The sequence below is a fragment of the Mastigoproctus giganteus genome, chromosome 11 (genome assembly GCF_048544385.1).
Source record: "Mastigoproctus giganteus isolate SK-2022 chromosome 11, ASM4854438v1, whole genome shotgun sequence".
Classification (NCBI taxonomy): Eukaryota; Metazoa; Arthropoda; class Arachnida; order Uropygi; family Thelyphonidae; genus Mastigoproctus; species Mastigoproctus giganteus.
In genome coordinates, this window is record NC_143585.1 from 173,674,386 (window position 1) to 173,700,124 (window position 25,739).

Below are 25,739 nucleotides of genomic sequence, written 5' to 3' on the forward strand. Positions count from 1 at the left end.
TCTTCATGGACAAATAATGTTAGTAGAAGTATCCCCCAGGGTTTGGTGCTGGGCCTATTGCTGTTTTCTGTATTTATCAATGATATTGATGGAGGCATGTCAGATTTAAATCTAAGTTTGCAGATGATACAAGGGTTGGCATGGTGGTTAATAGCAGGAATGCAACAGGATCTAGAAAAGTTGGGCAGATAGGCTGAAAAATGCCAACTAAAATTTAACATTGACAAAAGCAACATCCTGCATGTGGGTAGCAGTAACCACAGAACAACATACCAACTGCCTTGGCACACTCAGGGTACTGAGCTGGATATCATCATTCTTCTCTTTCTTCATGATTTCTTTCTACTTATGTCTCTCTCTCTCTCTCAGGGTAAATTTAGAGGTGGTAGATGACTTTCATCAACCGGTGAAATACCACCACTTTGCTTATTGGAGGCTTGAAGTGGTAAAACCCATGTTTAGTCTCTAGAGCAAAGTTTCCAGCATCCCCCTCCCCATTTCTCCTTCAACCCATGCACGGTACTAAGTACTATAGGTTTTGATACCTTTCGTGTTTGGGGTTTTCATAAAAAAAAAAAAAAAAAAAAAAAATGGGAATTTTTTTTTTTTTGGCTGGCGCAGCGTACGCTGTTGTTGTTGTTATTTGGTTATTAAGAGCATTAGCAACTAAGGCCAATTTGCTCCAGGGTTATGCGGTGGTCATTCCCTGACATTTCCACATCCTCCGTATTTGGTGGTCACAGGCTCGAACCCCCGTCTAATCAAGAAGCGTATGCAATGCACTGCCGCTCCTGCCCATCTGACTACGTAGGCTGCAGCATAAGCCTCAGGCTTCCTTGCAGCATATGGCTAATAATAATAATAAAGTTTTTTAATAATATCCCACGTTATTAATAATTGTGGTATTCGCTTATCTCAAGACCAATCCCCCATCAGAAGAGGAATCTTTCAGGGAGATTCTCTGAGCCCACTTTGCTTCTGTCTAGCATTCAACCTGCAATCCACCATGCTTAACAGCAGCAAGTATAAATATAACCTAAAAGAAGAAAGAAAGAACCTGTACATCCTCACCCACCTGATGTATATGTATGACATCAAGCTCTACGCGGCAACCGAGAAGCAACTCCAGCAACTACTCTGGATCACCAAAGAATTCAGCAAAGACATTAGGATGGAATTTGGTCTAGACAAATGGGAGACCCACACACTGCACCAGGGAAAATTAGTCAGCAAAAACTAATAGCTGCTGAATGGTAAAGAGATCAAAGCTATGACAGAAGGAGAGACCTACAAATAACTAGAGATGGTACAGGTTCAACAGTTAGAGCACAAGGTAATCAAGAAGTGCCTGACTGAAAAATATCATCAGAAAATCTGCAGCCTGCTGAAAGCAAAATTAAACAGAGGGATCATAGATTGGACTAACACCGAGCTAGAGGATATCATGCAAAAGACAAGTACAATGGTGACCAAGAGCCGCCAGCACCACCTGAAGTCAGCAGTGGAGAGACTAACAACAGCTTGGAAAGAGGGAGGAAGGGACCTGATAAACCTGATAGAGCAACAGAAAACAGCGAAAGTTAACTTGAAGGATTACTACACAGCACCACCCCATAATGAAGATAGATAAGTGGTATACCCCACTCAACCTAAGTGAGGAGCCCCTCCCGCCCAGACGGCACAAGAAACAAAGCTAGAAAGATGGGCAAAGAAGACGCTCCATGGAAGACACTACAATGACCTCCATCAAGATCACATCGATAACATTTCTTCCAACGCATGGTTCACAAGCAAGATGCTCTTCCCCAAGATGAAGGATTCATGCTGGCCATCCAAGACAAGGTAATCAACACCAGAAACTATAGAAAATATATTGCAAAGGAGCCCAGAATGTCAGATGACACATGTTGGCAATGCCACCTGGCCTCAGAAATGATCCAACAAATCACCACGGGATGCAAGGTGATCACCCAGACTGAGTACACTCATAGACATGACCAGGTAGCCAGGATAATACATCAGAAGCTAGAGAGGAAATACCAGCTGACCAAAGAAAGTGTACCATACTATAAGTACAAACCCCAGGCAGTACTAGAGACTCCAACCCACAAGTTGTACTGGGACTGCACCATAATAACAGATAAGACCATCCACAACAGACCAGATATAACCCTTGTGGACAAGATGGAAAAGGCTACCTTTTCCATCTTGTTGATTGACACCTACCTGATTGACACGGTGGTGCCCAACACTAGCAATGTCCAGAAAACCCATGAGGAAAAAATTAGGAAGTACACAAACCTGAGACATGAGGTCAAGGAGATGTGGCATATGCAAGAAGTAACGACTATCCCGATCATCGTGTTGACCACTGGTATGTGCCAAAGTCCCTACATAGCAACCTAGCAGCAATAGGTCTCCCAGAGAACACCTACAAGGAACTCCAGAAAGTCACAATCCTGAACATATGTAAGATAGTCAGAGAGTTCCTCAACCAACAGTAACACCGGACATTACAACCACCCTGTGTACTTGGTAGCAGTACCCATCACGGAGTGGATTCCTCCAATTAAGGAAAAATAATATAAGAGTAATAATAATAATAATAATAATAATTGTGGTACTGAAGTTAGAGGTAATTAAAAAAGACCTGGGGATAATTGTACAGTTGTATATGAAGTTCTCTGAACAATGCAGACATGCTGCCAGGACGCTCACAGGGTTTTGTCAATGATATACAGGAATTCTGCCAGCAAGAATAATCAGGTGATTACCCAATTGCATAAGGCAATAGTGAGGCCACATCTCGAGTACTGCCTGCAGTTCTCATTTGAGCAGTTCTCATTTGAGCAAGGATGTAGAGCTGCTGGAACGAGCGCAGAGAAGGGAAGTGTGATTGGTAAAGGGAACAAAGATGAGTGCTCCTACCAAGAAAGGCTTTAGTTCTGAAATTGCAGCATCTGCAGATTAGGCACTGGCAAGGTGACCTGATTGAGGTTTTTATGGCTTTGATTGGACTCAACAAGCTCAATGCTGATTGGATTCTTCCTCTTGCTCAGACTACACACGAGGGGGCACAAATTGAAATTGAGGAAGGACAGCTGCAGAATAGAAGTGTGGAAGTTTGCCATTAGCCAGTGGGTTGTTGATTTATTTCATCTGTTTTTTTTTTCTTCTTTTTTTTGCTAATGTTACGTAAGCTTGCTTTCTTGCTTCATTTGCTACTGCTAATTCTAACTAAAATTATGGAAATTTTACTAGGAAGATAAAATGTGCAATCAGTCTGAATATAATGACTATGATATAAATACAATGTAATTGAATTTTTTTTTAGAAAAATGATAATAATTCTGTCAATATATAAATAGATAACTGATGAAATCAACAATAAACTGTAATTACTCACTGTTAGGAGAAGGGTAGCAGGTCCAGAAGAAGTTAAAATATCTAGACAAATAGCTTGATAATCATACAAATGGATCCTACATAGAAAAATTTACTTAGTCACATGAATGGGAATGAACATAACATTTTAACAATAAAAATAATAAGAATATTAAAATTCTCACAACAATGGTGACAACAGCAATAATAATAATCTCCTATAATAATAATCCTCGATACTACAAGTACGGACCCTAGGCAGTACTAGAGACCCCTGGGCCTAGCCATGGCCCTGCACAAATAATAATCACCTCCTTATCCCGGCTAGCAAGTTTTCTATATCATTGACAAAACCCATGAGCTGTCCTGGCAGCCTGTCTGCACTGTTCACAGAATTTCATATCTCTGAACAGTGAAAACAGTAAAAAAGAGCTGAGGTAATTGTGCACCATTTTCATTTGAAGTTGTTTTCATTTTCCACTAACCTGCGTAGTGCCACACAGTTGATAATTTACTCTGTTATTACTGCTACCCATATGCAGTACCTTGCATTTGTCATTTTTCAAATAGGTAATGGATAAGCATTAACCAACAGAGATTTCCTGATAACCCCAATCAATGTACAAAGTTTACGTAGTCATGCATGAAACTGTCCTACAACTGAGTAAAATATTAGTTTTGAGTGAAACTTGGGTAGATAACGATGATTGTGTATTGTTATGATCATTTCGTTGTGTGACTTATTACAAGTGATCCGATGTTTGTAGTGGTGGGGGTAGCTATATACTGACACAAAGATTTCACTATTATCAGTACATTGCATATCTTTGTAGAACACTTGACGGCCGTGACATATAAAATAAGAGACATTTGTAGATAGGTGTGTAATTTCGATATGAACTCATCTTCCTGATTGCAGTCACAGATATAGATTTACATATAAAAGTTTAATGCCTTATTTGATCAAAGGAGCAAAATTAATCAAACTACTGGATCGTTTACCTATTATATTTGACAGTGATTTCAATATAAAATTGAATTCCGAGAAATGAAAGTAATTTTGTAAGTTTATGAAAAAAATCTTCAATTTGGATTTATTTTCAGATACGTTCATACATACTATATGAAATGGAACTACTATTGATGGTGTATTCAGTCATGAGCTCAAATCTATTGAATCAAAAAATTATGTATCTTATTTTAGTTATCACAGACCAATAATTTCTGTAGTTGCAATACAGTCTAATGAATAAACAACTGTTCAAAAAAAAAAAAAGTATATTGTTATTTATTGCAGAAATCGTGATGTAACGATCTAAAGATATTTTCAATGCCTTCTGGATTACATACCTGGTACATAATTTTTTGTTCCATTTAGAAGATTATCTGTCACATTAGTATCATAAAATTTATATAAAGGTGACTTTATGAAATGCTGAAACCGTGACTTAACAGATTTTTTTTGGACACACCCTTCTATATACAAAGATTTATGTATAAGTTTTCTTTTAATGTGTACATTGATGGCATAATCATTATCTAATTATCTATGCAACTGATAAATAATTGTATCTACACTGACTGGTACATTTATAACTTGTCTGATAATGCCATTTTGTCCATGTTCATTCAAACAATGAATCTGCATAAATGGTAGTTGTGACAAAATCAAATGCTCTGTCACCAAATCTAGTTGAGGTAAATGAGTACGATATACAGATATACAAAACCATTCAATGTTCATATAATAGATATGCATTCCTTCTTTAAAAAACTGTGACAAGTATTAGATTGTAGAAGCATTGAATATTTTTAAGACTCTCATAGGAAATTCGTGTTGGAGAATTTCATACTAATTTTCAGAAACTGGTTTCAAATCCATTTTAAACCATAAATGATAACATACATATCACAAATATATCCAAATGGATTCTCATCAATATTTCTTTTGATTTCTTTAGAGGCCTTACTATAATTTATATTGACATAGCAACAAAAATTTGTCTGGGGGATTTCAACATCAACCATTTTTAAATTTTTGTTTCATTCACCATATTCTCTCATACATTTTGCGGCAGTTTTATATGTAGACTGAGAAGTCAGGATTTTTCTTTTTCTAATTTCTGTTTCTTATGTTGGCAATATTGTGTTTACATTTACTACTGTTTTCATATATACTTTCAACAGGAAAAATTTTTTACACAACAATGGAACTTGCACCATACCTGTCTCTTGTAGTATACACTTTTATACCATTGCAACTGTATTGTATCTAGCATATTATGGTTAAACAATTTAACAATTATAATAGTATATAATAATAGCATATTATGGTTAAACAATTTAACAATTATAATAGCATATAATAATAGCATATTATGGTTAAACAATTTAAATAATAATAACCACTGAATCGTTTAACCATAATAATAATTTTAATTCATTCTACCATCCCGTAATGTGTTATTCCGTCTTTTTTTCGTAAAACCTTTCACCTAACGCTTTTTCTGAATGCAAAAATTCAACGAACATTGCTAAAGTCATTTTCAATGATAAAATTGATACTTGTAAAAATTCAAAAATATCAGATATATTATTTCTACCAAATAATATCTGACATCATATGGCTCAACCATATTCTACAATATGTTAATTCTTAAAACCTAAATTCAATAATCCAGAGGTAGTGCTGTGTAGCTTCTTGGCCAAGCAGATTGTTGTCGTTGTTGTTTTTTTTTGTGCAAGGGCTACTTAGGCCATATTGCACATATCAATGTTTTGAATGTTACACATGCATGGAGACTGTTATGGCATTACTCAAAAACGATCATATAATTTTATTTGTTCTGTAAAGTGAAAGAACTCCAGTAGATTAGCTTCATTACCTATGATGTGGCAGAGTGTCAAGGGTTCTTTAAGGTTTAGCAGAAAGCTAAAAGAGTCTTGGTGGACAGTGGTGTATGAAGTACACTCAACAAGAATATGCTTCATTGTAAGTGGAGAGTTGCACTGTGTGCATTGTGGAGTATCATTTCCTGTGAGGAGATAAAGGTGAGTAAGATGGCTGTGGCCATCTTACTCACCTTTATTGCGCTCTGGTTAAGATAACTTCTTCCCTTCTGTTTATACGGAAACTGGAGATCCATAATTACGGTTCGAGTTTTATTTGGCGGAGTTTATTATGTGTTTGGGCTTGCCATTGAATTCTCCATTGTTCTCTACATATACTTCGTATGTTACTTTTATAGTCAAGATACGGAACATAATACTGTGATAATTCTCTGTTGGATGAATGCTTAGCAGCATAGTCCGCATATTCAATTCCTGGTATCCCAGCATGGCCTGGTATCCAGCAGAAAATGACCATTCACTGGAGTTTTTGGAGATTTTTTTTTTTTTTTTTTATGTAAACCCCAAACACGAGAGGTATTAGAACCTATAGTACTTAGTACCGTGATTGGGTTGGAGATTGAGAAGACGAAAGAAGATATTTGTTGACACTGGACTTCAACTTCTGTAGACTGTAATTTTCAGGAAATATGTATAAAGGAAGGTTGTTCCAGAAAACGGCAGTTGAATGAATAAACAAGGAAGACGAAAAGTTGGTTCTGTGAGTTTGAAGTTGGACAGTAAATGGATGTTGGCTGGTGGTGGCACGTGTTCGGACTGTTTTGAAAGAGAGAGCAGGAATTATAGAAGCCAATTCAGAAGAACAGTGCCCATGGAAGTATCTGTAGAAGAGGCATGCAGCAGAAACATTACGTCTATGACACAGCGAGTGGAGAGACTCTGTTAGAGATCAATCATTAATTAACCTAACTGCCCGCTTCTGAATGGAAACAAGAAGCCTGAGAGAAGTATTGGGGGCACCGCCCCAGATGTGGCAACAATATTCCATGGCAGGGCAGATTTGCGATTTATGCAGAGTGAGCAGCTGTTTGGAAGAAAAGTAACGCCGAGAACGAAAGAGAAAACCAAGTTTTTTAGATGCAGAAAAAGCAATATTTGTAATGTGCTTGTGCCAAGAGAAATTAGAAGTCAGGGTAATCCCCAAAAGAGATTTTGCCTAGAAATCGGAGTGTCACTAAAGATAAGCATAGGAGCAGAAGAATCCTTTTTGCAAGATATAAGACAAGACTGAGTTTTAAAAGGGTTGAAATGAACTAAGTTGTCTTTGCCCCACTGGAGAATTACCTGAAGATCGGCATTTAAGGAATTGGTAGCAGATTTTTGAGAAGTTGAAGCTGATTGAGCAGGACAAGGTTTCTCAAAATGAAAAGTGGAATGCAATCTGCTATCATCGGCAAAACTATGGATACGATTTCCAGTCAATGGAAGAAGGTCATTAATATACATGAAGAAAAGAATGGGTGAAAGAACTGAACCTTGGGGGACACGGGCATTAGTGGAGAAGTTAGAAGACAGAGAGCCATTGTCTACCATCACTACTACCATCACCCTCAGTGAGCGATCAGAGAGAAAACCAGATAACCAATTACTAAAAACAGTTGGCAAACCATACGATTGAAGCTTGTTTAGAAGACCTTTATACCAAACATGATCGAAAGCCTTTGAGATGTCAAGAGCAACTACTTGTGTTTCACCGAACCTTTCCATTGAATTAGTCCATAAATGGATAACATAAGCCAGAACTTACTCCTATTCTTGCCGCCTTTTTTCACTTTCTTATTCCAAAGGTGTTTTTCCTTCTGCTTGGAAATTTGCTCATATCCAGCCAGTTCCTAAAAAGGGTGACAAATCCCTCCCATCCAATTATTGTCCCATTGCAATTACTTTTACTCTTTCTAAAGTAATGGAGAAATCAATTAACCACCAACTCTTAAACTACCTAGAAACCTTCCATCTGATCAACGATCGCCAGTATGAATTCCGTCAGTGTCGATCCACTGGTGATATTCTGGCTTATGTTACCCATTTATGGACTAATTCAATGGAAAGGTTCGGTGAAACAAAAGTAGTTGCTCTTGACATCTCAAAGGGTTTCAATCGTGTATGGCATAAAGGTCTTCTAAACAAGCTTCCATCTTATGGTTTGCCAACTGTTTTTAGTAACCGGTTATCCAGTTTTCTCTCTGATCACTCACAGAGGGTGATGGTAGATGGCTCTATGTCTTCTAACTTCTCCACTAATGCCGGTGTCCCCCAATGTTCAGTTCTTTCCGCCACTCTTTACCTCTTGTATATTAATGACCTTCTTCCATTGACTGGAAATCCTATCCATAGTTTTGCCGATGATAGCACATTGCATTTCACTTTCCATTTTGAAAAATCTTGTCCTGCTCAATCAGCTTCAACTTCTCAAAAATCTGCTACCAGTTCCTTAAATGCCGATCTTCATGTAATTTTCCACTGGGGCAAAGACAACTTAGTTGATTTCAACTCTTCTAAAACTCAGTCTTGTCTTATATCTTGCAAAACGGATTCTTCTGCTCCTATGCTTATCTTTAGTGACACTCCGATTTCTAGGCAAACTGATATATCTCTTTTGGGGGATTACCCTGACTTCTAATCTCTCTTGGCACAAGCACATTACAAATATTGCTTTTTCTGCATCTAAAAAACTTGGTTTTCTCTTTCGTTCTCGGCGTTACTTTTCTTCCAAACAGCTGCTCACTCTGCATAAATCGCAAATCCGCCCTGCCATGGAATATTGTTCCCACATCTGGGGCGGCACTCCCAAAACCTCTCTCAGGCTTCTTGATTCCATTCAGAAGAGGACAGTTAGGTTAATTAATGACTCATCTCTAACAGAGTCTCTCCACTCGCTGTCTCATAGAGATACTGTTTCTGCTGCATGCCTCTTCTACAGATACTTCCATGGGCACTGTTCTTCTGAATTGGCTTCTATAATTCCCGCTCTCTCTTTCAAAACAGTCCGAACATGTGCTGCCACCAGCCAACATACATTTACTGCCCAACTTCAAACTCACAGACCCAACTTTTCGTCTTCCTCATTTATTCATTCAACTGCTCTTTTCCGGAACAACCTTCCTTCATACAGAAGTTGAAGTCCAATGTCAACAAATATCTTCTTTCTTCTTCTCAACCTCCAACCCAAGCACGGTACTAAGTACTATAGGTTCTAACACCTCTCGTGTTTGGGGTTTACATAAAAAAAAAAAAAAAAAAAAAGAATATCACCAGTGGATCGACACTGACAGAATCCATACTGGCGATCGTTGATCAGATGGAAGGTTTATAGGTAGTTTAAGAGTTGGCGGTTAATTGATTTCTCCATTACTTTAGAAAGAATAGAAGTAATTGGATAGGAGGGATTTATCACCCTTTTTAGGAACTGGCTGGATATGAGCAAATTTCCAAGCAGAAGGAAAAACACTTTTAGCATTAGTAGAGGCATATGATGCAAGAAAGCAAGCTTACTCAGCATCAGCCAAAAAAAAAAAAAAAAACACACCACTCCCATTCCACCCCTCCGTTCGTTCGAAATACCTGTCCAGTTGAGCCTTAAATTTGTTTAGGCTATCATCTTCAACAACAAGTGACGGAAGTCGGTTCTACCAACCAACCACCCGCTGGCCAAAGGCAAATTTCCGCACATTTATCCGACATCCGTCCTTCCTCAATTTGAATTTATGCCCTCTGAGGTGATTATTTTGAGCAAGATGAAGAATCCCATTGGCAATGAGCATGCTCAAACCATTCAAAGCGTTATACACCTCTATCAGAGGTGTAAACGCTTTGAATGGTTGCCTAGTCTGCAGACTCTGTAATTTGTAAAACTTAAGCCTTTCTTCGTAAGAGCAACCCTTTGTTCCATTCACTAATCTTGCTGCTCTTCTCTGTACCCGTTCCAGCAGCTCTACATCCTTCTTGAAATGAGGCCTCCAGACCTGTATACAGTACTCACGATGTGGCCTAACCATTGCCTTATACAAGGGAATAATCACCTCCTTATCCCTGCTAGAAAAATTCTTGTATATCATTGACAAGACATCATGAGCTACTCTTCCAGCTTGTCTGCACTGCTCAGAGAACTTCATATCTGTCTGCACAATTACCCCCAGGTCCTTTTCATTCTGCACCACTGTCAGTGTAGTACCACGGAGTTGATATGTTGCTCTGGGGTTACTGTTTCCCATATGTAGTACTTTACATTTGTCAATGTTAAACTTCATTTGCCACCTCTCAGCCCATCTGTTCAACCTTTCCAGATCCTGTTGCAGCAGCATAGCGTCAGTAGTGTCCTTAACAACCCTGCCAACCTTTGTATCATCTGCAAACTTGGACATTAAGCTTGATATACCATCATCAATATCATTCATAAACACCGAAAACAACAACGGACCCAACACTGAACCCTGAGGAACTCCACTAATAACATTAGTCCACGTTGAGCAGTGTCCATTGATTACCACTCTCTGTCTTCTGCCACTCAACCATCCCCTTATCCATAGCAGCAATTTGCCTCCAATGCTACACTGCTCCAATTTGTGCAGCAGTCTTTCATGTGCAACAGTATCAAAAGCCTTTCTAAGATCCAAATATATAATATCAAAGTTATTCCCTGCATCCAGTTCTTTTGTGACTACATCATAGTATCCAATCAAATTGGTCAGGCAAGTCCTGCCCTTAACAAAACCATGCTGTGTCTGAGCTATAACTGAATTCTTATCTAGATGATCCTGCAGTGCTTCTTTAACCAGTGCCTCCATTAATTTTCCTGGAACCGAAGTTAAACTAACAGGTCTATAATTACTTGTGTCAGCCTTTGATCCTCCTTTGTGAATTGGGGTTACATTTGCACTTCTCCAGTCTATGGGTACCTCCCCTGAGTCCAAAGAAGCTCTCATAATTATGGCTAGGGATTTGCTTACTTCCTTTGCTGCCTCCTTTAATATAACCGGATAGATCCCATCCACCCCGGGTGCCTTTTTTATGTTTATCCTCAACAATTTCTCCTCCACTTTCCTCTCAGTTATTAGAATATCATCTAGCTCACTGCCAATGTTTACTTCACCTACAACATTCCCCTTCCTGAATAACTCCTCATGTGTGAATGTAGATGCAAAATACTTGTTTAGATTGTTAGCCACCTGAGCAGGACAACCGTTGAACCATCAACATCCAGTGGACCAATCTGATTCATCCCTTTCCTTCTTGAGTTTAAATAGGTAAAGAACTCTTTTCTGTTTTTCTTTGCATCCTTTGCCAAGGATTTCTCATAATCTGCCTTTGCCTGCCTAATCTCCTTTGTGACTTGGTTACAGACCAACTTATATCTATCATAGGCTTCCATGTCACCCATTAATTTGTATGTATCTCATGCATTTTTCTTCTCTGCCATATGTCTCATTAGTTCATCTGACAACCATTTAGGCCTGAACCTTGAACAATATTTCTTGGTTGATATGTAAAGCCTGGTAGCTTCCAAGATTAGTTCCTTGAATGCTTCCCATTTTGAATTTGCTGTTGGTAACATCATCAGTTGGTCCCACTGTACAGAATTTAAATACTGTCTCAGACCATCATAGTTGCCTTTACGAAAGCAAAAACTCTTCCCTTTACCTCTGATGGTAGTTACCTCTTTGAGTAAATCCCACTTCAGCACACTGTGATCACTGCCACCTAGTGGTTCCTTTATCTGCAGATTCTTAATGCATGAAGAATCACTACTGATAATCAAATCAAGAGTATTACTCCCTCTAGTTGCCTCCCGAACATGCTGGTGTAGAAAACAATCATCCAATAAATCCACAAAAGCCTTGCTAGTGTGTGAGTGACCAACGCACAAATTCCAGTCAATATCTGGGAAATTAAAATCCCCCATTATAAGACTCTCTGATTTACTGGCCCATTCTATTTCCCTGTACAGTATCTTATTATACTCATCAGAGTCATTAGGTCTATAGCACACTCCTACTCTCAATTTTGATTTACCTATGCTTATGTCACACCAAACTGACTCGACATTGCCCTGTCCATCGATGTCGACTGGCTTCACTTCCTTGGATTTTATGTGTTTCTTAACTAATAGCATAACCCCTCCTCCCTTCCTATCCTGTCTATCCTTTCTGTAGATGTTATACTCCTCAAATTCCAGTTCTGCATTCCTTATATCTGTGTGACACCACGTCTCTAATATCCCAACAATATCTGCCTTTGATGTTTTGGGCAATACCTCAAATTCATCAAATTTATTTACTAAACTCCTAGCATTGGTGTACATGCAAGTATACATGCACCTGTTTCTATTCTTAGCTACCCTTACACATCCCATGTGGTTACTTGTACCGCAATGACTTCCAGCAGTCTCTGAAATATCCTGGATCTTATTTTCCAGGCTGCGGCTCATTCCAATAGAAGCAGTGCAAGAATCTCTTTCACCTCTGCCAGTGGCTACTGTTAATCTATTAGTCTTTATCTCCCCCCAAGCTAGCAGTTTTCCGACCCACCTAACACTGCCTCGATAGCATCAGCAAATATTCTTGCGCCCTTTCTATTTAAGTGTATCCCATCCCTGTAGAAGCAATCTCTCCTGTTGACTTGATTGAATATAAAAGAGAGATGGTTACTCTTCATTTACCTTTTAAAAATGAAGAAGAGGAAATTGAAATGAAATTTCTGGCTTTGTATGATGAACATGAACAAGTTATTTTACAACGGCGTAAAAATTATGAATCTGATTTAGATATTCACAAAGCTATGGAGATCTGTCATGAAATATACCATAGACATAGAAACCATTGCACCCGTCGTCAGTGATATTCAAAACTTTGGAATGTTGATTCGTGAAGAAGCTGATCCATTTAAAGATTTTTACAAACTTCGACTAGCAACTTTAAATCAGCTTTGTGCAATAGCAAAGAATTGAGAAAATTTAATATTAAATGATTAGTTTTGGGATTTAATGTGAAAGGCTAATTTCAAACAGGAAGGAATTATTTAATTGCATGTCATTTATACTTTACTTCAACCTAATTGTCAACCTATCCAAATATTCCTTTCTGGCCCTGCTGGCTGTGGCAAGGCATTCATGATTTGATTATTGATGGAAGTTTATAATTGTTTTACTAACACCGATAATTTCTAAGTTAATGTCTAAGTTATATCTTTTACTTCTCTGAATCATAATAACTAAAAAAAGCTTTTATTCCTTATCATTTAATTAATCAACCATAGAATTCATGAAAAATATTTTAAATTTACCTTTTGTAAATACCAATCTCAATCATAGAATCAAACAAGGTGTAATCAATTTCTCCAAAAAATTTTCCAGTCTAGGAAAGAGAGAGAGAGAAATGCACGTGTAAGTTAAATCACACAGACAGCAACACAGTGATATGACATAATTTTAAAAATTCTGATACTGTTTATTAAGGCACTCATCACTTTAAACAAAATATCATCACTTAAATACTTCTAATTAATCTTTTGTTGAAAATATCATATTATGTTATTTATAATAATTGAGGCGTATCTTTGGTGTTCCAGTCAAAAGAGAATGATGCTTATTTCTGAGCATCATTGAGTGCCATTGCAGGACTTCCTCTCAATTAATGCTTAGACACATTTATCATAACTTTGCCAGTTATGAACTGTTAAAATTTCACCGAGCGTTCTGGGGCCACATCACACGATTGGTTATTATGTTGCTTCTGTTGAACGTTTTGCGATATCAGAGCACACATTATATTTCTGCATATTATAATTACACTTCTTATGCTAGTATTGCAGTATGAAAGTAGGAAAGCAATAATTATGCAAAAAAAAAAAAAAAATATATATATATATATATATTATCATTCAAATCTGTCATACCCACTGGATATATAGGTCACTACAACAGTAAAAATTAGTCCTTCTGGACTGTAAGCTTGCATTAACTACTTTCTCCCATGCTCTACTATTCCAGTTATTAATATTTGCAAATGTTGCAAGAAAGCATGCTTATACAGCATCATCAACAAAAAAAAACACGCTTCCCACATAACTAGTGCAACTCCCCTAAGGTTTCCCTAATTTTTCCCTTAATGTATTCAAACTATCCGTTTCTACACAACCAGATGGAAGTTTTTTAAAGAATCAAATACACACTTTCTGAAAGAAAATATCTGCACATCCTTCTTGCAATGATCTTTCCTCAATTTAAATTTATGTCTCCCCCCCCCCCGTGTGGTGCATGAACAAGAGGAAAGATGCCATCAGCAATTTAGCTTGCTCAATATATATGAAACCATAAACACCTCAATCATATTTCCTGCAGGTGCCTAGTTTCCAGATGCTGAAATGTGCAGAACTGAACTCATTCTTGGTAAGAGTACCCTTGTGTTCTTCCTGTCTAACCTTGTTCCACTCTCTGCACCTGTTCCAACAGATCCACATCCATACTAAAATGAGGCTTACAGACCTGTATACAGTACTCAAGCTGTGGCCTAACCATTGTCTTATACATTGGGATAATCACATCCTTATCTTAAGTGGCGCCTCCGTAGCCAGGTGAGAAGGAGCAGCAGTGCATAGCACACGCTTCTTGATTAGACCGGGGTTCGAGCCCGTCACCACCAAATATGGAGGATGCGGAAAGGTCAGGGAATGACCACCGCATATCCCGGAGCAATATGGCCTTAGTTGCTAATGCTCCTAAAAACCAAAACAACAACTTATCTTAAGTGGCAAAATTCCTGTATATAACTGACAAACCCTTGTGAGCTTTTCTAACAGCCCATCTGCACTGCTCAGAGAATGTTATGTTTAACTGCACAATTACCCCAGGTCCTTTTCTAAATAACTTTAAGTTGGTATGTTAGTCTGGGATTACTGTTACTCATATGTGGTACCTTGCATTTGTCAAGGTTAAACTTCAACTGCCACTTCTCGGCCTATGCTTAATTTTTTTTTTTTTTTTTTTTTTATCTTGTTGCAGTAAGATTCCCTGATACCTGATTCCCTCATAACCACCTTGCCAACTTTTGTATCATCTACATATTTAGACAATAAGCTTGATATTCCTTCATCAATACCATAAATAAATATTGGAAACAACAATAGGCCCAGCATTAAATATTATTAGTAATATTATTAAAATATTAAAATATAAATTAGCATTAGCATCAGTAGAGGCATTTGATGCAAGAAAGCAAGCTTATGCGGCCTTATTTGGCTGATGCTGCATAAGCAAGCTTATGCAGCATCAGCCAAAAAAAACCCACTTCCACTTCACCCCTCTGTTCATTCAAAATAAATACCTGTCCAGCTCAGCCTTAAACTTATTTAGGCTATCAACTTCCACGACAAGGGATGGAAGTCTGTTCCACCAACCAACCACCCGCTGGCTAAAGGCAAATTTCCGCACGTCTATCCTACATCTGTCTTTCCTCAATTTGAATTTATGCCCTCTCAGGTGATTTTTCTGAGCTAGAGGAAGAATCCCATCAGCATTGAGCATGCTTAAACCATTAAAGGCTTTATACACCTCTATCAGATCACCTCGCTGGTGCCTAGTCTCCAGACACTGTAATTTGCAAAACTTAAGCCTTTCTTCGTAAGAGCAACCCTTTGTTCCATTTACTAATCTTGTTGCCCTTCTCTGTACCCGTTCCAGCAGCTCTACATCCTTCTTGAAATGAGGCCTCCAGACCTGTATACAGTACTCAAGATGTGGCCTAACCAAAGGCCACATCAAAGGCCACACCCTAACCAAAGATTAGGCAGGTAAAGGCAGATTATGAGAAATCCTTGGCAAAGGATGCAAAGAACAACAGAAAAGAGTTCTTTACCTATGTAAACTCTAGAAGGAAAGAAATGAAAAAGATTGGTCCACTGGATATTGATGGTTCAACAGTTGAGGATCCTGCTCAGGTGGCTAACAAACTAAACGAGTAATTTGCATCTACATTCACTCATGAGGAGTTATTCAGGAAGGGGAATGCCAGAGGTGAAGTAAACTCTGGCAGTGAGCTAGATGATTTTGTAATAACTGAGAGGAAAGTGGAGGAGAAACTGTTGAAGATAAACATAAAAAAAGCACCTGGGGTTGATGGGATCTATCCAGTTATATTGAAGGAGGCAGCAAAGGAAGTAAGCAAACCCTTAGCCATAATTATGAGAGCTTCTTTGGACTCTGGGAAGGTACCCATAGACTGGAGATGTGCAAATGTGAGACCAATTCACAAAGGAGGAACAAAGGCTGACGCAAGTAATTATAGACCTGTGAGTTTTTTTTTTCCAGGCACTGGTTAAAGAAGCACTTCAGGATCATCTAGACAAGAATTCAATTATAGCTCGAACATGGTTTTGTTAAGGGAAAGTCTTGCCTGACCAATTTGATTGGATACTATGATGCAGTCACAAAAGAACTGGATGCAGGAAATAACTTTGATATTATATACAGGCATACCTCGGTTAACGTTACCTCTGATAACGAAGCTTCGATATAACGAAGTCCGCAATTTCAAGCCCTATTTAACATGAAAAAATATTCCAGTTTAATCACCTGAAATCTAAACAAACTGAAGAAATTACGGAAACCTTTGGGGCTTCTCGTGGTTGGTTCGAGAAATTTAAAAAACGGGCCAGGATTCATAGTGTAAAATTAACAGGAGAAGCTGCAAATAAGTTTCTAGAAAAACTAAAGGAAATAATTGAATGAAAATTTTCCACCAAATTTGGTGTTCAGTTTTGACGAAAGCGGTTTGTTCTTGAAACGGCTACCAACAAAAAGCTTCATTTCTATTGAAGAAAAATCAGCTGCTGGGTTCAAAGCAACAAAAGACCGTTTAACGTTACTCTTTGGATCAAATGCCTCTGGCGATTATAAATTAAAATTGTTATTAGTTTACCATTCAGAAAATCCGAGGGCGTTAAAAGGTAACATAAAAATGAATTTACCTGTAATATGGAAAGCAAACAGAAAAGCGTGGGTTACCAAGGAGTTATTTACTGATTGGTTTGTTAACCACTTTTGTCCTGAAGTAAAACGGTATTGTCAAAAAAACAACTTTGAAGAAAAAGCTCTTTTGTTGTTAGACAATGCTCTGGGACTTCCTACTGATCTTAACACGTTGGACACATGCATTCCTGTCAAAGTTGTGTTTCTTCCAGCAAACACAACTTCCCTGATTCAACCATTGGATCAGAGAGTAATTGCATCATTTAAAGCTTATTATCTGCGTCGAACATTAAGCAATTTAACTGAACTAGAGGATAAAGAGGAAATGACAGTTAAAACTTTTTGGAAAAACTACACCATTAAAAACGCAATTGAAAACATTGATAGTTCTTGGAAAGAAGTCACTAAGAAATGCTTAAATGGAGTTTGGCCCAAAATATGGCCAGAAGTTGTACTAGAAGAAGAAAATAACATCCAAGAAATTATAAATGAAGTTATCCAGATGGCTCAATCAATAGGTTTCGAAAATGTCGATGAAGAGGATGTTAGAAATTTATTGAATTCAGAAGATGATGGTTTTTCAGTGGAAGATTTAGAAAACCTTGTTAGCAACGAAGACAAAGATAATGAAGTTAAAGAAGTTCCTGCCGAAAAAGTGTTAACAACCAAAGATTTAAAAAGGTGCTTAAATGACATTGAAAACGTTTTAAATTTTTTTGGTGAAAATGATCCTGATTTAGGAAGAAGTTTTATTGTTAAGCTATCAGTGTTAAATGCAATAACTCCGTACAAGCAATTGTTAAATGAAAGAGAAAAAAAGCATAAGCAATCAACTTTAGACTCATATTTTAAAATGTGATTTCACTTTGTATGTAAGTTGACTGTTTATTTAATAAAACTTTTCTTTGTTCGAAAAAAAAGCTTTTCATTTTCTTTACGTAGGAACGTATCCCTATTCTGGCCATAGTATTTTTACCTCTGAAAACGAAGTTTCGCTTAACGAAGTAATTTCGTGGAACGCTGCCTATTCGTTATTCGAGGTATGCCTGTATTTGGATCTTAGAAAGGCTTTTGATACTGCTGCACATGGAAGACTGCTGCACAAATTGGAGCAGTGTGGCATTGGAGGCAAATTGCAGCTGTGGATAAAGGGATGGTTGAGGGGGAGAAGATAGAGAGTGGTAATCAATGGACACTGCTCATCGTGAATTAATATTATTAGTGGAGTTCCTCAGGGTTCAGTGTTGGGTCCATTGTTGTTTTCTGTATTTATAAATGATATTGATGATGGTATATCAAGCTTAATGTCCATGTTTGCAGATGATACAAAGATAGGCAGGGTTGTTAAGGACACTACTGATGCTATGCTGCTGCTGCTGCAACAGGATCTGGAAAGGTTTAGCAGATGGGCTGAGAGGTGGAAAATGAAGTTTAACATTGACAAATGTAAAGTACTACATATGGGAAACAGTAACCCCAGAGCAAGTATCAACTATGTGGTACTACACTGACAGTGGTAGAGAATGAAAAGGACCCGGGGGTAATTGTGCAGGCAGATATGAAGTTCTCTGAGCAGTGCAGATGGGCTGCAAGAGTAGCTCATGGTGTCTTGTCAATGCTATACAGGAATTTTTCTAGCAGGGATAAGGAGGTGATTATTCCCTTGTATAAGGCAATGGTCAGGCCACACCTTGAGTACTGTATACAGGTCTGGAGGCCTCATTTCAAGAAGGATGTGGAGCTGCTGGAATGCGTACAGAGAAGGGCAACAAGATTAATGAATGGAACAAAGGGTTGCTCTTACGAAGAAAGCCTTATGTTTTCCAAATTACAGTGTCTGGAGACTGGGCACAGACGAGGTGATCTGATAGAGGTGTATAAAGCCTTGAATGGTTTGCTCATGCTCAATGCCGATGGGATTCTTCCTCTTGCTCAGAATAATCACCTGAGAGGGCATAAATTCAAATTGAGGAAAGACAGATGTAGGAAATTTGCCTTTAGCCAGCGTGTAGTTGGTTGGTGGAACAGACTTTCATCCCTTGTTGTGGAAGTTGATAGCCTAAATAAATTTAAGGCTCAGTGGACAGGTATTTCGAACGAATGGAGGGGTGAAATGGGAGTGGTTTTTTTTTGGCTGATGCTGCATAAGCTTGCTTTCTTGCATCATATGCCTCTACTAATGCTAATATTTTGTACCACTGGGATTATATGTCCATCAAGCTTCAGTTCAGGGTCAGGGTGTAGGTTTTGTTTTCTACAGAAGTGTACAAATGCAGCGTTTTATGTGGAAATCCAGAAGCTATTTGTTTGACCCTCATTTGCTTATTTTGCTTATTGTTCCTTGTAGCTGCTGTTCTATATTTCACGTGTTCTGAGAGTGATAGGAAATACTGAAATCCTTAATGTATAAAGCTGCATCAACGGTTCTTGGAATATGCTCCACTATGGTATTTATTTTAATAGTGAAAAGAGTAGTGCTAATTTTATAAATAGGGCTAGTTGAGCATTTTTTCCTGAATCCATGCTGTGTCAGGTCGAGAAGATTATTACTGTTCAAATACCATATTAAATGAGCATTGATGATTTTTTACATAATTTTTCATGGGCAACTTGTTAAAGCAATTGGACAGTAGTTGCTTGGGTTAGAGCGATCCTTTTACAGTTTTGTAAAGCTAGAATTATTGCATGATGCCAACTATTTGGAAATTGGTTTTCTAGGAAGATTTTGTTATACAATTGAAGTAATGCCATTTGTGATTGGTCATCAAGTTGCTTTAGCATCATATAGTGAATTTGGTCTGGTCCAAAGCACTATTCTTTGTCTGTAATTGAGCACTTTTCAATTCGTGGAATGTTAAAGGAACGTATTGTTCATGATTTCTTGTGGAAAAATTTAGTTTGTGCTTTTCTCTTTTTGCCTTGTATATATGAAAATTGGAAGTATATGAGGTGGTTTCTGATGTTTTTCCCAGTGCATTAGCTATTTCTGAAGGTTGTGCAGTGACTTGTACATACATTCCAGTTTAGGATCGGGGGTGGATTATTCTGGTATCTGCCATTCATTTTGCTAATTTTATTTCAGACAGTTTGAGATGGTGTAGAACTTGTTAATGTAGATGCAAATTTTATCAAGGATGCTTTCCTACTGGCTCTTCTAACATAGCTGGCTCTTGCTCATGCCTTTTTAAATCCTATGAGGTTCTCTGTAGTGAGATTTCTTTGAAAATTATTCCAGGATTTATTTCTCTCTCTCTCTCTCTTTTTTAGCTTGTAACCATTCTTCATTCCATCATGATTTTGGATGTGTTGGGAAGTGTTACAATGTTTTTGGAATAGTCTGTTCAGTAGCTTGGATTAGTTTATTTGTTACATATTGTACTGCTGCATCTAATGGTTTTTGCTTGATAGTATCACATTCAGTTTTGCTAAAGATTTATGTTTCCCAATTTCCTTTATTTATTTTCCATCTGAGACTTCTACGTAACTCACATGCAATTCCTAATACCATGGAGATAATTATTAGATAGTGATCACTGAGAGGATCACTGTGTATAGACTAATCCAATATTGTAAATAGTGTAGGTGAACATACAGACAGGTCAATAACTGTGGAATTTCCTGATGGAAGGCGTGTATGTGTGCCATCATTCAACAAGCTTAAATCATTTTCTTCCATTCACTTTTTCAATTTTTCTTCCTTTCTGGTCTATGGTTGTGTTACCCACAAAGAGCTATATTCATTATTACTATAGTCATTAAAGTGTCCCAGTATACAGATGGTGGAAGGTAACTGCAATACTATATCTTCTGAATCCTGTTGTAGTAAAGCTTGGTTTGGTGGAACATAAATTGTTATTTCTGTTATAAGGGATCTAGTGGTTATGCGTACTGCAACCACTTCAAGGGTTAGAAGAATCTAGGAAGAAATATGACAATTTACCAGAATTGCCACACCACCATGGGTCATGCTGTCTATTACTCTGTCTTTATGGTAGGTTTTTTTTTTTTTTTATGTAACCCTAAACACGAGAGGTATTAGAACCTATGATACTTAGTACCGTGCTTGGGTTGGAGGTTGAGAAGACAAAAGCAGATATTTGTTGACATTGGACTTGAACTTCTGTAGACTGTAATTTTCAGGAAATACGTATGAAGGAAGGTTGTTCCAGAAAATGGCAGTTGAATGAATAAACGAGGAAGATGAAAAGTTGGTTCTGTGAGTTTGAAGTTGGACGGTAAATGGATGTTGGCTGGTGGCGGCACGTGTTCAGACTGTTTTGAAAGAGAGAGCGGGAATTATAGAAGCCAATTCAGAAGAACAGTGCCCATGGAAGTATCTGCAGAAGAGGCATGCAGCAGAAACAGTATATCTATGAGACAGCGAGTGGAGAGACTCTGTTAGAGATGGATCAATAATTAACCTAACTGCCCTCTTCTGAATGAAATCAAGAAGCCTGAGAGAGGTTTCGGGGGCACCACCCCAGATGTGGGAACAATATTCCATGGCAGGATGGATTTGCGATTTATACAGAGTGAGCAGCTGTTTGGAAGAAAAGTAACGCCGAGAGCGAAAAAGAAAACCAAGTTTTTTAGATGCAGAGGAAGCAATATTTGTAATGTGCTTGTGCCAAGAGAGATTAGAAGTCAGGATAATCCCCAAAAGAGGCGCCTCCATAGCCAGGTAGGCAGGAGCAGCAGTGCATAGCACACTCTTCTTGATTAGACCGGGGTTCGAGCCTGTGACCACCAAATACGGAGGATGCGGAAAGGTGAGGGAATGACCACCGCATATCCCCGGAGCAATATGGCCTTAGTTGCTAATGCTCCTAAAAACCAAATAACAAACAAACAAACAATCCCCAAAAGAGATATATCATTTTGCTTACAAATCGGAGTGTCACTAAAGATAAGCATAGGAGCAGAAGAATCCTTTTTGCGAGATATAAGACAAGACTGAGTTTTAGAAGGGTTGAAATTAACAAAATTGTCTTTGCCCCACTGGAGAATTACCTGAAGATCGGCATTTAAGGAATTGGTAGCAGATTTTCAAGAAGTTGAAGCTGATTGAGCAGGACAAGGTTTCTCAAAATGGAAAGTGGAATGCAATGTGCTGTCATCGGCAAAACTATGGATAGGATTTCCAGTCAATGAAAGAAGGTCATTAATAAACAAGAGGAAAAGAGTGGGGGAAAGAACTGAACCTTGGAGGACACCAGCATTAGTGGAGAAGTTAGAAGACAGAGAGCCATCTACCATCACCCTCAGTGAGCGATCAGAGAGAAAACTGGATAACCAATTACTAAAAACAGTTGGCAAACCATAAGACGGAAGCTTGTTTAGAAGACCTTCATGCCAAACACGATCGAAAGCCTTTGAGATGTCAAGAGCAACTACTTGTGTTTCACCAAACGTTTCCATTGAATTAGTCCATAAATGGGTAATATAAGCCGGAATATCACCAGTGGATCGACACTGGTAGAATCCATGCTGGCGATCGTTGATCAGACGGAAGGTTTATAGGTAGTTTAAGAGTTGGCGGTTAATTGATTTCTCCATTACTTTAGAAAGAGTAGAAGTAATTGCAATGGGACGATAATTGGATGGGAGGGATTTGTCATCCTTTTTAGAAACTGGCTGGATATGAGCAAATTTCCAAGCAAAAGGAAAAACAACTTTGGAAGAAGAAAGTGAAAAAAGGTGGCATAAAATAGGAGTAAGTTCAGGAGCACAAGTTTTGAGAACAAGTGGAGAAATACCATTGGGACCTGGAGCTTTCTTAGCATCAAGATTTGTCAAAATCCTTTTGACGGAAGACCACAGGCGACATTGAATGGAGAGCCTTGGGAATGGTGGGAGGTGTTTTCCCAAGATCATTAATGCATGATGTGGAAGAAAAATGGGATGCTAGCAGGTCAGCTTTATCCTTGGCTGAAGTGACAACAGAACCATCTGGTTTGGACAGAGGTGGGAGCAGAGATGTGCAAAAGTTGCGGCCAATAGCTTTGGCAAGAGACCAGAATGCTCGGCTACCATTAGAGCAAGAAGCAAGTTTTCTACTCTTAGCCTGTTCAAACTCTAGTTTGGACTGATTAATGTGATATAGTTCTTTACAGTGATAGAATCATGAGGTCTGAGATATGTTTCTTGAAGGCACAGGCACAGCAATCATGCTGTTCAATCAGATCATGTATATTAGTGCAGAATCCTCTGCAATTCCATTGGATTATGGTTTTCATTATTTGGTTTTGGAGAAAGTTTCAGACTGTTTCCTACACAGTGCTTTAAACTTTTTGAACTTAGGTCTTTCTTTTGCAAAATATGGTTTACCAGTATCCATATCTTCATCTGCAAAAATTTCCAGTACTGATTTGTCTGCTTGATTGGTCACTTCTGTCTCCATTTGTTCGGTTGACTTCTGGCTTATGGCATTATGTTTTTCTTGAGGGGCTTTCATTTCTGAGTGTTTTGCATTGGGAAGGGGGGATAATGAGGTGTTTTGTGAGTTTCTCTTTATGTTTTGGCTGAGATGTTATAAATAGTGCTCATGTCCTGTCTGAAATGGACTTCTTTGGAGGAATTGTGCAATCTTTTTGGGTCTCTATTGTACACTGATTTCTTATGAAGTTTGCTTATGATATTGGAGTATAGTTCTCATGGCTTCTTGTTTATGTTCAGGAGTATAGTTCTCATGGCTTCTTGATATGTCACAGAATGTTCTACTTTATATCTTTTAATCTGTGTTTCTCTTTTCCAATATTTGCAGTTTTTGGAATAAGCAGAATGGTCCCCCCTTACAGTTTGGACATTTTGGTTTCTCAGCTGGACAGTTCTGATTGGTGCATTCCTGAGATCCACAGTTGGAAGAGATCGCAACTCCTAGCATGCTATTTGTGAATGACCATACTTTTGGCATTTAAAGTAGTGGAGACGATTCAGAATGTATGGCCCAATTTTAACAATTTAGATATCCAGCCTTCACCGATGTAGGTGGTTTTGGAGTGTTAAAGGTCAGTATGAGATTTCTGGTTGGGGTAAGTGCCCCATCTCCAGTTACTTTAATCCTACTCACACCTATGACACCTTGATCTTCCAGCTCATTTTTAATTTCTTCTTCTTAAACAGAAATTCCTCCTTCCGATGTGTTTAGGCAATTAGGGGGCGAGACCATTACTGAGATCCTACCAAAAGTTACCATTTGAAGCAGTCTTTCTGTATGTTTTGCATTAGCTGAATCGACTAGAATGTTGCTAGATTTCAGTCACTTGACATTTTTAGATGTTCCAGGCACTTTCTAGACATTTCTGGATGACAAATGGCAGCAATTTTCCTAATGGCTGTTCTTTGATGAATGAAGGACTATAAAAGTAGGTGCACGAAGCAATGTCATGTCCTTTTTTTTTTTTTCTTTTGGTTACATTCGTCTCATTATCCTCATTTTTCAGACTCAAAGAAGTTTGATCTTTGGGATCCGTGTGATATTTGGATGATTCTTGCATGTTTGCTCCTTTTAGCCCTGAGAGTGAGAACTTTTCTTCCCAGATTTCCAGCCCCGTCATGGGAAAACTGGAGCAGTGCCACCTAATGACCAAGCAGAAGTTGATTAGTGGTTAGTAGGGTTAGGATATAAATAAAGGAAAGGTGACACTTTCCTTTCTTAGGATCCTTTGTGCTGATACTTTTCAGCAACTATATATATATATATATATATGCAATAGAGAATTTGCTTTAAACTCTAGAAATATGTATCACTATATCACTATGAATAATCGCAGAAAAATTGCCAGATCACTAGAAAAGCTTGGCACTTGGGCCTTTAACCAGTGACTCCATTTTTTTTTTACCCTAGAAGAGAGGTTAAGCTAACAGGTCAGTAGTTAGTCATGTCACTCTTTGTCCTCCTTTGTGAATTCTGGGTACATTTGCAGATCTCCAGTCCAGAGGGACCTCCTCTGAATCTAAAGATCCTCTCATAATTATGGATTTGCTTACCTCCTTTGCTGCCTCCGTTATTATAAATGGGTAGAGTATAACCACTGCAACTTATTTCTTTATTAAATGGTTCATTAAAATTAAAAAAGAGATGATGATATTATATAGCCCTGCCTTACATGTTTAATGTTAAACTATTTCCCAATGCTTCCTTTAAACTTCAATGGTGATTTTCTATTTCTTATGAACTTTTTATTCCCTCTTAAAAAATTATTTTTGATGCCATATTTTTTAAAATGCAAAAAAAATTTTAAATATATTTGAAATTTTTCTTAGTGTGAATACTCATATTTCTTGCTTAGCATAAAACCTGACTATTCTTCCCCAATGTCTGTTACATTTAATGATACTTCTAACCCTCTTCTCTAATTCCTGCATATATTCCTGGTACATACACTAAAGTGTGAAATTCCTTTGTAATTTCCACATTCAGCTTAATTTCCTTTATATATATATATATATATATAGACTGCTTCTACAGGGATGGGATACACTT

General features: G+C 38.0%; 1 protein-coding gene across 2 annotated transcripts in view; it reads right to left on the minus strand.

The window, feature by feature from the left end:
- LOC150078580 (voltage-dependent calcium channel subunit alpha-2/delta-3-like) overlaps positions 1–25,739 on the minus strand; it is a 1,140,037-nt gene that overhangs the window by 143,384 nt on the left and 970,914 nt on the right. For both annotated transcript variants that reach the window (XM_090384275.1, XM_090384274.1), the window contains 2 exons: positions 13,573–13,643; positions 3,407–3,482 (listed from right to left, as the gene is read on the minus strand). In XM_090384275.1, the coding sequence (XP_090240401.1) occupies positions 3,407–3,482; positions 13,573–13,643 (147 nt within the window). The remainder of the gene's footprint in view (positions 1–3,406; positions 3,483–13,572; positions 13,644–25,739) is intronic.